Below are 14246 nucleotides of genomic sequence, written 5' to 3'. Positions count from 1 at the left end.
AGTTGATCACATTCCCTACTTTTTTTTGGAGTAAATGATCCTAGTTTTGTTTTCAAGAATTACAGCTCCAAGATAAACTTGCAAAAGCATTTATTCTCCACAAGTTAAATGCTGAACAGTGCCTTCAGTGCAATGGAACAATAAATCAAGTACAATAAAACCCCCAAACCTTAAGAACAGCGTAAACATGAAAACTGTGTTTTCTAGCAAGTGTTAAGTGCAACCTATTTTCCCCCACAGGAGCTGAATGAAGTGAAGTCTGTTATCTTCCTGCTGATAGTGCTGGGAAGTCTTCCGGGTCATCAGGGTCAGGAGCAAGTTCATCCTCCTGGAGGGAACCAACACAGCCATTAGTGTCAAATTAGATGATAATACACATCTTGTGGACCTCTTCCTAATATTCTGCTTGATTTTGATGTTCTGTAGATTGTATTGTTTTTTGTAGATGATTTTCTGGTAGTTTGCTTCGTGAATGAAGCATGTAATGAAAACTCTGCTATGATTTTGTGTCCAGAGACAAGTTTGACTTTACATCTTAAGTGACCTACGAGTTGAGAACGTACCCTCTCCATAATGGGTTTGGGTCTCTCTGGGCGAGTAGTCGGACCACCTCGTGCTCCCCTGCCTCGACCCCCTCGAGTAGGGCGTCCAAGACTCCCGAAATTGATGTCCAGGAGGGAGGTGATGTCATTCACAGACCGGCGGAGGAAGTTGCCCTCGTCCTCCATGTCATCTAGAGTCTCCTTGAGGGTCTGAAGATGGAAAGTAAAACGTTAAATATAGTCTGACACTCACAGTTGAACTTGACAGATACAGCAAAACTCACCACCATAATAGCCACCATATAAATGTGGCTGAAAATGTTTAACTAATTTTACTGTTCACTGCAAACTGGACCAAATAGTACAGACAACTGTAGCTTGATTCACTCATTGGCTAGTTTACACTGTCACAGTGAAATGTAACAAGATAACAATATTGCCAAAACCTACAACAACTGATTTTTGAGCCACTTTGGGCAACAGAAACAAGGTAACAGTTGCTTATTTTACACATCCAGCAGATACGGAGAAACATTTGTTGGAGTTTCTGTTTTTGGTCTCCACTAACTCTTAACATACCTCAACGTGCTTTGACTGGTGGATGACCTTGGCTTTGGAGGGAATCTTGTTCTCTGCTTTACGGATATTAAACTCTGCCTTGGGACGACTTGTCTCCTGCAGGGCCTTCCACTCATCCAGGGTCATCTCCATGGCAACCTGGACCACCATCTCTCCGTCGTCCTCCTCTTCAGTTGCTCTATCGTAAGAGGGGCAAGCTATATCTTTCAGTCCACGCTATACAGACGTTTTATCTCTATAATTTAAGTCTAGTGTGACATTGCAAAATTTAAAAAAAAGAAGATTTTAGGGTTCCAGCACATAATTCTCATGAAAAAAAAATAAATAAATAAACAGCTCACGCCCAGAAAAAATACATTTCACTGGCATATTTTTGGTAGCCAGGGGCATGTATTAAATGTAACTCTAGAAAAAAGGGCAAAAGTCAATTTGAAACATTGTTGTAACCTGAGTATGAGCAGCACTTTAAAAAAAAAAAAAAGCATTTTTCTATGTAATATTAACCCAACAGATGGCTCGGGATTATTTGTAAATACAAACTTTGCTTTACGTTTAAAAAATCTTTCGGTATTTGAATTCCACAAACTTGCTGTACACCAGGAGAAAAAGTAAATGTCATTGTGAAAATGTCCACAAGAATTATATTCATATATTATCATAGTGTTCATGAACAAAATAAAAAGCAAAACCCTCAACATGTTCAGTATAATTTGGTCTGACTAAATATAACTTGGGTAACAATAATTATATAATAACAATTAATAAAGCAGAGAGGCTACATTTCTTCCTTCTATTCATTTGTTTGAGGATGCTTAACAACAACAACAACAACAACAAGCATGATTTGTAGAGCTGCAATGATTAGTCGATTAGTTGATCGGCAGAAAATTAATCAGCAGCTATTTTGATAATCCAATTTATTAATTGTTTAAGTAATTTTCTAAGGTCTTCAAATGTGACAATTTGCTTTGTCATATATGACAATAAACTGAATATCTTTGGGTTTTGGACTATTGGTCAGACAAAACAAGATACTGAAATACATCTTAAATCATAGCAGGCATTTTTCACCATTTTCTGACAATTAATTGATTAATCAAGAAAATAATAGGCAGATTAATCGATAATGAAACAAATCCACTATTTCTAGATTATTATATAAAGCTGCTGTATTGGATTGCATTAAATTGCACAGATGTTCCTAATAAAGTGCCTGTTGAGTGTATTTTACCATTCTGGTTGATCAGACTGATCAGTCACTGGACAATGGGGCTGTGGCTGTGATATTTTTAAGAAGGACGCTTGTGTGCATTACTCACGGATTCTGATTCTCTTCCTCCGCTGGTACATGGGGCTCCTCAGATTTGACTGGAGCATCGGGCGTCACCTCCATTAACTCACTTCAAAAAACCCAGGAGACAAGGACAAAAACAACTTTCTATTGTGCCCACGTTGAGAAATAGACATCTCCATGTTGTTGATGATGATGGAAGTTCACCAACCTTGCAGCTTCATCAACACAACCCCAGTTCCAGGGTCCTCTGCCTCCACGCTTCTCCTCAGGGGAGATACCACTGCAACAAATGTTTTAAAAAAAAGTGTAAATACACCTTTATGAGAAAAAAAACACCAAGTGCAAGTGAACAAAAAGGCTTACGTTGCATTGTGTCGATCATATTCTCTTTTTCCCCTCAGGTTAAAGTTGTCTGGGTTCCTTATGTATCCTCCTCCACCACCACCTCCACCTCCACCTCCACCTCGTGCTCCTCTCCTGCCTCTGAACCCTCCTCTGCCTCTGTAGTCATAGTCTGGATTATAGGCAGGCCTGGGGACCAATCAGATTAAACCTGAGTTTATTCCTTTGACAGCTCCATTTCAAACCCAGCTGGTGGCGTTTTGCTCTAGAGGTTGATCACTGGCTGTACATCTTATTTTGAAAAACTGAGTGATGAGGTGACATTACTTAATCAGTGACAAGAAAGGTAAAATGCTAAAATGTATGCAGGTAATAAGACTGTAGCAGCAAAATCCCTCAATGTACTGAACTGAGCAGTGGCGCCTTTCATTACTCATGAATTTGACATTTTATCTTAAGAGGAAGAATGTGACATCTTTAAAAAAAACTGCACAATCTTGCATTAAATAATTGCATCATTTAGTTAGGGATGATGAGGGGGATAAAACTGTGACTGTATAAAACTATATGTGTGGGTAAATTGATCAAAAATGACATTTTACACAGTTGACAATTGGAAAAACTATCAGTGTTGGCAACCTATAAAAAAGTGCAAATACAGACTTGTAGAAACCAAAATGCAGTGTGTTGTGTTTTCACCTCAGCTTGTATGAGCTCACATACTTAGAAATGGAGAACTCCTTTGGGTACTCCTCTTGGTTGGCCCTACGCTCCCTGAAGCCAGCCATCCTCATGCCTCTCTGGGCCTCCTCGTTGCCATCTCCGCTCTCGTTCACAGGTCCAGCTCGGCCCTGCTGCTTACGAACTGGGGACAGAAAGTGGGTTATTGAGGCATACTCAGTTATATCCTGTTTCTCTTGCTCCCATTGTCTGTAAACAATGAAAATCTTGGATAATTTCATGTTTGGGTAGGCAAATCAAGCACAAATGCTCTCGTTTGAACCAATGATTTACAAAACCCTCTAATTTGCAGACTATACAACTCTGTTAAGGCAAGAGGGCTTGGCAAGGTATTCCAATCTTCCTTTTACTAAGCTGTGCCTCAAAGCTGACATTAAAACATTGTCCAGTCTCCAGTTTATACTCTCTCAATCCTCCAACCTATGAAGGAATTAATGAATCAAAGAATGGAAAACAGGGGTGTATTTCAAACAAACTAAACATTATCATCAATAATATGGTCCCTAAAGGGTTTAATAACATCTTGGTCAACAGTTATTGCCCTATAAAACACTGGAAATATACATGGAGTATTCCCATATTTGGAAAAACTATTCAATTATACACTGTTCTACAGTGCTATGCAGTTATTTGGCTTTAGATAGCCCATGGCGTGCAGTGAAACAACACAGCGACCTGGAAACCCACCCTGACAAGCATGCACATGCTCTGCAGCCTCGCTGACCCTGCACCATCAGCAGCTGACACAGCCTAAGCAAGCTGGCCACTCTTGGCAGGACTATCCAATCTAGAAATAGTCGCAGCTGCCAGAATTATGTGGATGTTAGGGTGTGTAGCGATGATGCAGCCAGGGCTGTCTAGCTTTACCTGGTGCAGGGTGTACACCATCCGACGCGATGGGAAGGCGTCTGTCCTTCTGGGATTCCTTCTCTCCGGGTTTTTTCTGTTTGGCTTTCTTATCATCTATTTGCTTCTTTTTCTTCTTCTTTTTGTCCTTCTCCGTTTCCACTTCGCTGATCAAGTCGAACGGGTCAGCATCGTCGTCCAGAAGATTTCCGAACCTGTTCGCCACAACGCAGCCGTAGGCGTCCGGCAGCATTTTTAGCCTGTGTATGATGAAGGGAGGGGGAAAAAGCAGAGCTCAAAAGCTGGTTTCCTCTCTCACAATGTCAATATAAGCGCATGTCAAATAGCAAAATCAAAACCCATGAAAAACCACCGTTTTCCTGCAAAGCTGCAACAGAAAAGAGCTGCAGACGGTCCGTCAATGTCCCTGTTAAACTTCCAGCAAACGCCCGCAGCAGTTTGTCGACACTTTTTAAATGTCCGCACGTGTGGAAACAAGCGACACCACGCCCCTGTGCTCATCAATAGGCTGTCGGCTAATCAATATTCATTGCATTGATTTGGCTGCAGTCCTCTGCCAGTAGTCTTTGCTTAGTCAGCTCCTGCTGGGACAGGAACTGAAGTTGAAAGGCAGTTTATTTATCAAAAAAAAAAAAAAAAAAAAAAAAAAAAAAGCATAAATACATAAGGTTCAATGTAACATTTCCATTTTGCAGATAGTTACATGACTGACACTAGCAACTACCGTTATAAAGCTAAGGTAACATTAGAACTTGAAACAATATTATATTGTATTATATAAAAACAGGATAACCTAATTAATAAAGAACACTGATCATTGAAAATGACTGCAGGCTTAAGTAATACTGAGTACTACCGAAAAACGATGTTTAAATGGGAATATTGTGAGGATATCTGTGATATTTCATATGCAGGAACAGGCAATTGTTGAGGGTTAGCTAATGTTAGCTATTTAGCTAACAGCTAACGTTCTGGGTAACCATGGTAACGCTATACTGTAAATTATAAATGGAAGACAGTTTCAGTTTGACAATAAAAACAAACCAGCCAGGCTAACGTTAATTGCTAGTAATCCAAATAATGCAATTGATTTGAAAGCTCGGTGGTTTAGAAGGCCAAAGTTAGATTTGTAAGTCTGTGTGCTAGCTACTTATACATTTTTAGACAAATTTAAACACGGTTAGTTAGTAAAAAGGCATCTGTCATTCTCCTGTCAGAGCAAGCTTGTTCTGAGTGTCTTTAGCTGGCAGCAGTTGTTCCAGTCCTGGGAAGCTAGTGGTTGTAATAAATTCAGCTAACATTAAAGGAGACCTATTATGCAGATTTTCAGGTCTATATTTTTATTCTGGGGCTTTACTGGAATATCTTTGCATGATTTACAGTTCAAAAAAACTCCTTATTTATCTTATACTGACCCTTTACACCACCCCTGAGTTCAACCTCTGTCTAATAGTGTTGCCAACTATTTTCAGTGGGAAGTAGCTAAAGCCTTTAGGAAAAGTCACAAGATGTCACTAGATGAAGTCACGTGTTAATTTGCATATCTATGACGTCCTGACATAATTACATATATACAAGATTTTCTAAAAAAAATTATAGAAAATGAAGTGAAATTCAACTAAACTGACTGTAACTAGCTATTTCATTAGATATTTTTCTTTTCAAGCAGCTCATCAATGTGCATCGAAATCTACCTCTAACAATAATATTTATACAGCCTGTTGTATCAACTCTAACTGAAATATCATGAATAGAGAGATGATCATGCACCGGAGTAAATTCACTATTGTTAACTCTGTCTATTTTGACAAAACAAAATCAAACTTAGATAGTAAAGTTAAATCATTTAGAATAAAAACAATGAGGATCAATGATTGGTCATTAAGTACACACATTCACAGCTCATTCATGACTCTGTCTGGCTGAACATGCTGTTGCTCTGTCCAACCCACTGAACAGTCAAGAAAGCCACATTAGCGCTCATTCACTGAGAAATACTGGCGACTCCCTTCAAGGAGAGTAGTTGAAGTCCATCAAAAAGTCACTAAAGGGGTCTGAAAAGATGCTAACTCTAGCAACAAAGTCACTAAGTTAGCAACACTGAAACAGGCTGTTTTAGTTCCTGTCTCTTTAAGGCCCCTCCCGATGAGCCCACTCTGTTCTGATTGGTCAGCTTCAGGAAGTTGCATTCTTTACTCAAAATGTCAACTTCTCAAATACATCCTTACATATTCAAGCCGGAATCCAATCTGAAATATGAGAGTGGACAACGCGAGCAACACATGGAAAAACCTTAGCAACAACCTTAGCAACCAACAAACTGCTGTATATGGGCATGTGTGACAACTACAACTGACGTCAACTACAAATGAAAAGTTCAGAACAGGCTAAAGCCCTTGCTTTTAACTTGCAGGCAGCATTTCTACATACATTAACCTCAGGTTTTAGAGCTTTAACCATGTGTAACATAGATATAGATATAAAGCATAATAGGTCTCCTGCAAAGCTTAAACCTGACAAAACCTCAGCTGTAGCTACTCAGGCCAAACAACTGAGTTGCAGCCAGTTGAAATGAATTATTTCCTCTTGTAGACTAACATGACATGAAAATAGTTATTTTCTTTCTATGTTGCTGTATTATTAGTATTATTAGTGTGCAATAACTAAGGCTTAGACCCATTGAGTAGCTTTATGAAGGTCAATTTCAGTTGTACTTAATTTGTAGGTTAATTATATAAGTATTAAAGTGTGTCTACTTTAAGTGGACATTTCATTAGCTATTGAACTCAGCTGTGTTCAGGAATACAAGGATTACTGTGTAGCCTTCATTTTTCCTTTTTATGGCACAATCTGAATGAAATTTCAGTATGCATATGTGTATATACAGTTTGCCCTAAACTGTGTAAATAAGTAAAATGCAAACTCCAAAATTATTCATAGACTGCATTTCCATCTAAATGTTATTCTTTGCCTCAGACAGAACCTAATTTCCCTTCAGGGATCACTAGATGAATGACCATTAAAACTGATCAAACATATATTTGTATGCACATTTTTAATATTCAGATCCATGTACTGTGGCGATACAATTTGATCATCATACCTCAAACACTGTTACACTGTTACACGGATAAGCTGTGTCACTCTCACTAGTAGGATGAGTCAGGATATCTTTGACACAATGAAACTTGGCTTCATCTAGTGGTCAGAGTAGAAAGTACAAGTGTATGGTGTCAACCTATTTACAGGGTAGGTTTGGGGGCCTCAGGCCTCTATTAAACTGTATATCACTTTGTCAATATAAATCCAATTCTGAAAATATTACTAATAGTGTAGTTTATGAGTGTAATGTACAGACTAAAGCATTCAGTCTTATAGTGTAGACACATATGAAATGATCATTGCTATAAAAAGAAAATCCAGATTTAACTGAGACTTATTTCCAGTCTGAGATACAAAAGTAGTTTTTGTATTGTTTACAATAAAATAGTCTATGTTTGCTACAAGATAATGTAGGTGCATGACATTCAAATATGGATAGCAGAATGGATTCATTTGTCATGAAGAATAGCACAAGTACAAATAAATTCTGGACTATAGTTTGTATAGTTTAGTTATAATCTGTATGATGTGCATTCAAGAGTAAATCAATTCTTTTTTGACACACTAGGGCAATTAAGTTTTGAAGGCATACAGTGCAGTGTATGGATTGCCTTTTTTTAAGTAACTGGGTGAATGAGTGTGACAGACAGGAAAGGCACGCAAAGATAAACACAAAGTCTTCCGTTGCACTACAGAGTGAATAACTGGAAAAACTCATAGGACACCATGACTGAACACTTTAAGTTATTTATATGAACTGTAACCCCTCTATTTAAATAAAACTGATTTTGATTTAACATCTAAAACAAAAATGTTATGAATCCATAAACTTAGTCACTGTCAATGTCAGTAGACCAAAAAATGTCAGTTGATGACATCATTAAGACATGTCTTCATGTTTCCAGTATGTAAGTGTGCACTTTATTATTCTGTAAAACCTTTTGAAAAGCACCATATGGGTTGCTTTGGATGGATTTTCTCTTTGGGGAGTCAAGATAAAAGTTAAACTGTGTGTTTTCCAAAATTACACTGATACATCACCAAAAATAATTCAAATAACCTTAAGTTTCTATTTCTTTTTCTCCCGCACAGTGCACCCTTTGTTCAAGTATTTCCGCCCTAAATGATTACGTAACTTTGGCGCCTCAGAGCCACCGTTTCCTTTCCCTTTAAATTGACCAAAAATGTAATAACATAAACAGACTCTTCAGCGCGGGAAAGCAACATCTGCTCGTCTGCAATGTAAAATTAACCGCCCTTCACTTCCATTGGCTTAGACGTGGGCGAACATGCACTTTGCGCTTCTTTATTGGCCAATCTTGGTGTCCGCGTGCAAGAGCGGGCGTCGAGTGTTTAAATCTAATTGGACAGAAGCGTTTCGACCAATCGCAAACGCCGCGCTGGATGTTCGAGGCTGGGCTTGCTAGCTGGTTCTATGTGAGTGCTGTCATTGGTTAATTTTGACACGTGGGATTACATCCCTGCAGCCGATTGGCCGGTCGACGAGCGCGATTTTGTAACGCGGGACAACGCTTCTGTGGGCGCACACAGGTCAGTTCAGAGTGGCCGCGTCAAGGAGGAAACTACCAGTCATCTTCATCTCTGACTGTATCTTCTGCGGATACTTTGTAGCGAAGGATCTCTTTTCTTTGCCTCTTTGGAAATGAAGGACATATTCACTCCAGATTGATAGGGCGCACTTAAAACAATCAAACAGAAGTAAAACTTTGACCAGTTTTTTTTTTTTTTAAACTTGTTTTTCCGACTAACACCGGGATTCTGACATCTATACCATGGCTGAGAACAAGCACCCGCACGTTATTTTTTGCAACGACTCGCCCAAAAGAGTTTTAGTGTCCGTCATCAAGACCACCCCGATCAAACCTGCGAAAGCGGAGGCTCTGACGCCGACAAGCCCCGGTTTCAGCGACTTCATGGTCTACCCTTGGAAATGGGGGGAGAACGCCCACAATGTGACTCTGAGCCCGGGCTCACTGAGCGGGGCTTCGTCCCCTACCGGGACCCAGACGGCCAGAGAAGCGGACACTGCTCCTTCGCCTGACCAGATGAAGGTAGAAACTGAACCCCATTCATTATAAACTGTGATATGTAAATGATGTTGCTGCACATATTGAGTAGTTTTGGTCAAAAAATATTCTTCTAGTGTAGTTTGAGGCTGTTGACAACACCAGATTACATTTATACCAACATTTATAACTTATAACAACACTTACAATATGTGTAATTACCAGTTATAACACTAGATAACAGTGCATGCATGATAATATTGATATTTTTTAAAGACAAACTATCCCAAACGGTGTAGTTGGAGAAGATCAATACAGTCTAGAGGTAAATAACTGTTAAAACATTGAGATATAATATGTAAAATTGTGAATTTATGAATGGACTCAGCCTTAATATGGCCGGGATTGGGAGTCATTTAAAAAAACGCCCGCGCATTAGGGTGTGACATGGTGGATTTTAAACCCCAGTTACTTCCTGATTCGGGAGCAGCTGCTCATACATGACGTCTAGTCGCGCGCCAAAAATGTTACCGGATGTGAATGAATGAATTATAATGAACAAACGTGCTACAATGTAACCCACGTGAGTTCAGCGAAGGACATAATGATCGACATTATGTTTCAATGTATCGAGTACAAACCACTGGTAACTAATTTGCACTGAATACTTCTTTATAATAACAAATACAGATGCATATATGTAATAAAAGTAGTTTTAACATCATGTGCCTGTATGTTTTACATTTATTATGTCGTTTGGAGACATTTTGTACTCAAACTACAAATTATACTCTGTTAGATCTGCTGTTCTGCTGATAGGAAAACATGTAATTTAGGTGCCAGTTTATCTGATTTGAAAACTGAAAACTGTGTATTCTTGCTGTCAGGATGGTATCCGTAGAGGCCGTCCACGAGCCGACACTGTCCGGGAGCTGATAAGTGAGGGGGAGACTTCATCCAGCCGTATCCGCTGCAACATTTGCAACCGGGTTTTCCCCAGAGAGAAGTCTCTCCAGGCTCATAAGAGAACACACACAGGTGAGTTCAGACAGCGAGGCATGTCCGTTGTATATTAACAAGGTTATAATGTATTGATATATTATGAAAAAGTACATTTTTAAAAAAAGGTGGTGCTGTTGTGGTGGTGTAATGCCCTTTCCTACACCTGTAGAAGCAGGGAGGGTCATGTAAACATCTGTATGACCAGATGCTGAACAGGAGAGGTCACAGCTCTGCTTGGTCTGTGAAAGCAGAAAAAAAAAACTGACCTCCCTGCTCTGAATGCAGCATTTGCATTTGAAAATAGTGCATGTGTGTATCATTTTAAGCAGTTCTGTGTGATAACTATTGATCAGTAAAACAATTATCTGAAAAATATCCCCCTCCAGGAGAGAGACCCTATCTGTGCGACTATCCAAACTGCGGGAAGGCGTTTGTCCAGAGCGGTCAGCTGAAGACGCACCAGCGGCTGCATACTGGGGAAAAACCCTTCGTCTGCTCAGAGAAAGGTGCGTTTTACTGCTCAATCAGCATTTAGCAAAGATAAGACTGAAGCCACACGAGGTGGTCTATCACGTTGTTTTTAAAAGAGGCTGTCCTATCCAACTGAATGAAGTATTATTATTCCACTAAGCAACACAGTTTTGCTACCTCGCACTTTTAGGTACTTTCCAGTGGCCTGAAATGTGGCTCAGTTAGTTTGACTGACTGGAGCTTTTAATTGGTTGAACTATACTTGAAGCCTTTTGGAAAGTACCTGAAATACACAATTGTGACAATTTCACTATTCCTAGTATATTTACTGTGAATAATAAAGAATAATGTCCTAGCTGGAAATCACCACTAGAATTTTTGAGTGAATAACAGTGACAACAAAATGATTGATTCACAATTATTACTGATTTAAAAACAAAACTGAATTTGTGCCTCATGTCTTTTCGTAACTGTGGTTAACCATAATAGGTCATGCCTTACACAGAAACATGACCCCTCATGACTTACTGCATTTATTCACACCTGTTGCTGATTAATGTGTTGCTGGTTTGCTGCTTTTTTCCTCAGGGTGTGGCAATCGGTTCACGCATGCCAACCGTCACTGCCCCAAGCATCCTTTCTCCCGCCTGAAGAGGGAGGAACCAAAGGAGGGCCAGGGGAAGGCCCAGTCGGTGGACAACAAGGCTGTGGCAGAGTGGCTGGCGAAGTAAGCGGCTGCATTTATAAATTCTCTCGACAGGTGGACTGAGCTGAGATGGGTTCACAACCTGTTTTTTATAGAGAGCTGTAGTTACAGAAAGAATGCATAGAATAACTTTGAAATATAGCACAATTTCAGCTTACATTGTAGGTTAATATGCGCCTTTCTCTCTGTCCGTGCAGGTACTGGCGAACTCGCGAGCAGCGTGCTCCTACAACCACCAAGGTGAAGCAGCAGGGCAAGGCGAGAGCTGAGGACCAGGAGCAACAGGATCCCATGGAGTTCCTTCAGTCCGATGAGGAGAACGGGGAAGAGGAGGAGACCCAAGACGAGGAGAAGGGCAACCAGGGGGGAGCCGCCAAGCGCCGCCTCCAGGAGCAACGAGAGCGCCTCCACGGTGCTCTGGCGCTCATCGAGCTGGCCAACAACCTGTCTGCCTGAACTCCCCCCTCTCCCCCCACCCTCTCCCCAAACCCCCACCCCTCATATCTCCATTCCCAATCCGCCTTCCTGCAATATGTGCTGCAGTTAGTAATGGTTCATAAACGCAGATCAATGACTAGTTTAGTGTATTCTATCAAGTTGTGAAACCAGACTTTGAGAAAGAGCTGAATTGGCCCAAGATCAGTGTTAATGTACAGCGACATCTATTCCCCTTTACAGCACCAGGAAGGCACAAGCTAAAGCACCTTATTCAGCTTCCATTTTATCCTTTTAGGCTGCTATTATTGTAGATTTGACTATATGAAGAATGTCTTTTCTTTCTTCTGCCTTCTGAAGGCAAAGGAAGAGTACCTGTTATGTTTTTAATTTGTTTTGTTTGCACTTTGATGGTAACGAGTTTTTTTTAAGTATATTGTGAGTGTAAGAGAGTGTGTATGACTGATGTATATATGGATTAAGCTCAGATGGACAGAATGATACAGGGTGTGGTTAAACTTAGGAAATGTAAGTTTCATTCCGACTGTCAAATGGCTCCTAGGTTTCATCTCTAGCGTCGTAAAGCACAACTTTTCCGCCACCGATGACAGCAGCGGTGGCGGAAATGGACTGAGAAAGATTTCAGATAGTTTTAGCCTCACCTACGCAACTCTTTCCAAGAAGAGATGAGAATAGGTGGACGGAAGGAGACAAGAAAAAAATTATCGGGGGAGCTGGATCAGTCTGACAGGAGACATGGTCATTTTTATATGCGAATGAGAGGTGATCATTGCAAGCCTAATCCAGAGGTCTGGCGAGGCACAAGCTTTTCCAAACAATCCAAACTTTTGACAGTTTCATCACTTGTTTCAGTACAAATACACACAATAGTATCCGTACGACATTACCAGAGATGCACGGGAAAGACGCATCTCAGTGTCTTCTGGTTTGAGTTCATTAATATTCTACAATATTTGGAGAACCAGAGTACTTCTTAGGACATGCCATATTCCCATTTTTTTACAGCAGTTTTCCTCATAGATACAACAAGAAACATAAAATCTGCAGGCCAGAAGTTGTATTCCAACCAGACGGGAGATATTTTTTAGGAAGCATGATGTCCGCCATCTTTTATATTAAAAGGTGGTAGACCAGTTATGATACAGGCATAGCATCATGGTAGTGTGTGGTGCATGTATGTCATCTCATTTCAAAGTTTAAATTATGAGATATTTATTTCACCATTTTTTTTTTTTTCTGTTTTAGGGTGCTGACATCATGACGATGTCTAAAGGGAAATATTCTGATATCAGCAAAAAAAAAAAAAGTTCTCAGCCACAATAATTCAACCTTTTGAGCTAACATGAATTGTCAATATTAGACATTTCGGTCCATATTGAAAGAAAAATTAGTTAAGATATGTTTTAAGTACTTGCACCCTTTATTAAGTCTTGGATTAAGCTTGCAATGCACTGAAGATTAGATTTGTCATGTGTCCAGGAAAATGGCACTTGTTTTTTTCATAAACTGATGTGTAGTGCTGGGTGTTTTTCTTTCTTTCTTTTTTTTTTTTAAGCAACACTACATCATTCAACACTGTATGAAGCCTCTCATAACTGCCCTACATCTGGTTGTTTTGTGGAAACCTGCACCTACAACCTGTCTCTCACTCTGTCACTCTTAGCTGTGATGTTTGAATTTGTTTGATTTTTACAAAATTGCCCTAAATTGTGGAGTTAAGGTGAAACTGGAAGGCAAGTAAATTGTTGATAATCAAAACGCCAAATGATTTATTGTACCCGATTATAGTATATTTTGAAGCATTTCTAACCCTTAGACTATTTTGTGGTTTGAGAAATTTTATGGCATTTAATATATACAGATTGTGTTTGTTAGAATATTGAGTGTGCACGATTTACCAAGAGCTTTGAAGTTGAATTTTAGTTTCAGTTGTCCCCTCTGCTAACATCCTCCAACAGTTTTTTCATGTTTTGTGACATGTGTAGAGTGATCCTGCTTGCTTGGTAGACATTTTGTTACACATTTTAAAGGTAAGATTTCTCTGACAGGCTGCCCACACTGTTATACCATTGCTGAACTTCAATAAACATTCACTGAACCAGATCCCAAATTCATGT

General features: G+C 39.7%; 2 protein-coding genes across 3 annotated transcripts; one reads left to right on the top strand and one right to left on the bottom strand.

Moving 5' to 3' along the window:
• Positions 1 to 73: 73 nt before the first annotated feature.
• On the bottom strand, positions 74 to 5292 carry LOC121903356 (intracellular hyaluronan-binding protein 4-like). 2 transcript variants are annotated; one of them, XM_042420290.1, is made up of 10 exons: positions 5222 to 5290; positions 4718 to 4946; positions 4366 to 4604; positions 3481 to 3622; positions 2779 to 2946; positions 2624 to 2695; positions 2441 to 2521; positions 1122 to 1299; positions 564 to 752; positions 74 to 328 (listed from the first exon to the last, which is right to left on the bottom strand). In XM_042420290.1, exons 2-10 carry the CDS (start codon positions 4864 to 4866, stop codon positions 263 to 265), a joined length of 1284 nt encoding a protein of 427 aa, XP_042276224.1. In that variant the 5' UTR covers positions 4867 to 4946; positions 5222 to 5290; the 3' UTR covers positions 74 to 262. The 2 variants fall into 2 exon arrangements, with proteins under 2 accessions (XP_042276224.1, XP_042276225.1); XM_042420291.1 differs by lacking the exon at positions 2779 to 2946 and having other exon boundaries at positions 5222 to 5292.
• Positions 5293 to 8536: 3244 nt separating this feature from the next.
• Positions 8537 to 14232, top strand: znf367 (zinc finger protein 367). Its single transcript, XM_042420293.1, has 5 exons — positions 8537 to 9539; positions 10382 to 10532; positions 10883 to 11002; positions 11556 to 11694; positions 11871 to 14232. Exons 1-5 carry the CDS (start codon positions 9261 to 9263, stop codon positions 12127 to 12129), a joined length of 948 nt encoding a protein of 315 aa, XP_042276227.1. The 5' UTR covers positions 8537 to 9260; the 3' UTR covers positions 12130 to 14232.
• The last annotated feature ends 14 nt before the right edge of the window (positions 14233 to 14246 follow it).

Source organism: Thunnus maccoyii, chromosome 9 (assembly GCF_910596095.1).
Source record: "Thunnus maccoyii chromosome 9, fThuMac1.1, whole genome shotgun sequence".
NCBI classification, from domain to species: domain Eukaryota; kingdom Metazoa; phylum Chordata; class Actinopteri; order Scombriformes; family Scombridae; genus Thunnus; species Thunnus maccoyii.
The sequence above is the reverse complement of the archived record's forward strand: the minus strand, read 5'-3'. Positions and strand labels throughout refer to the sequence as shown.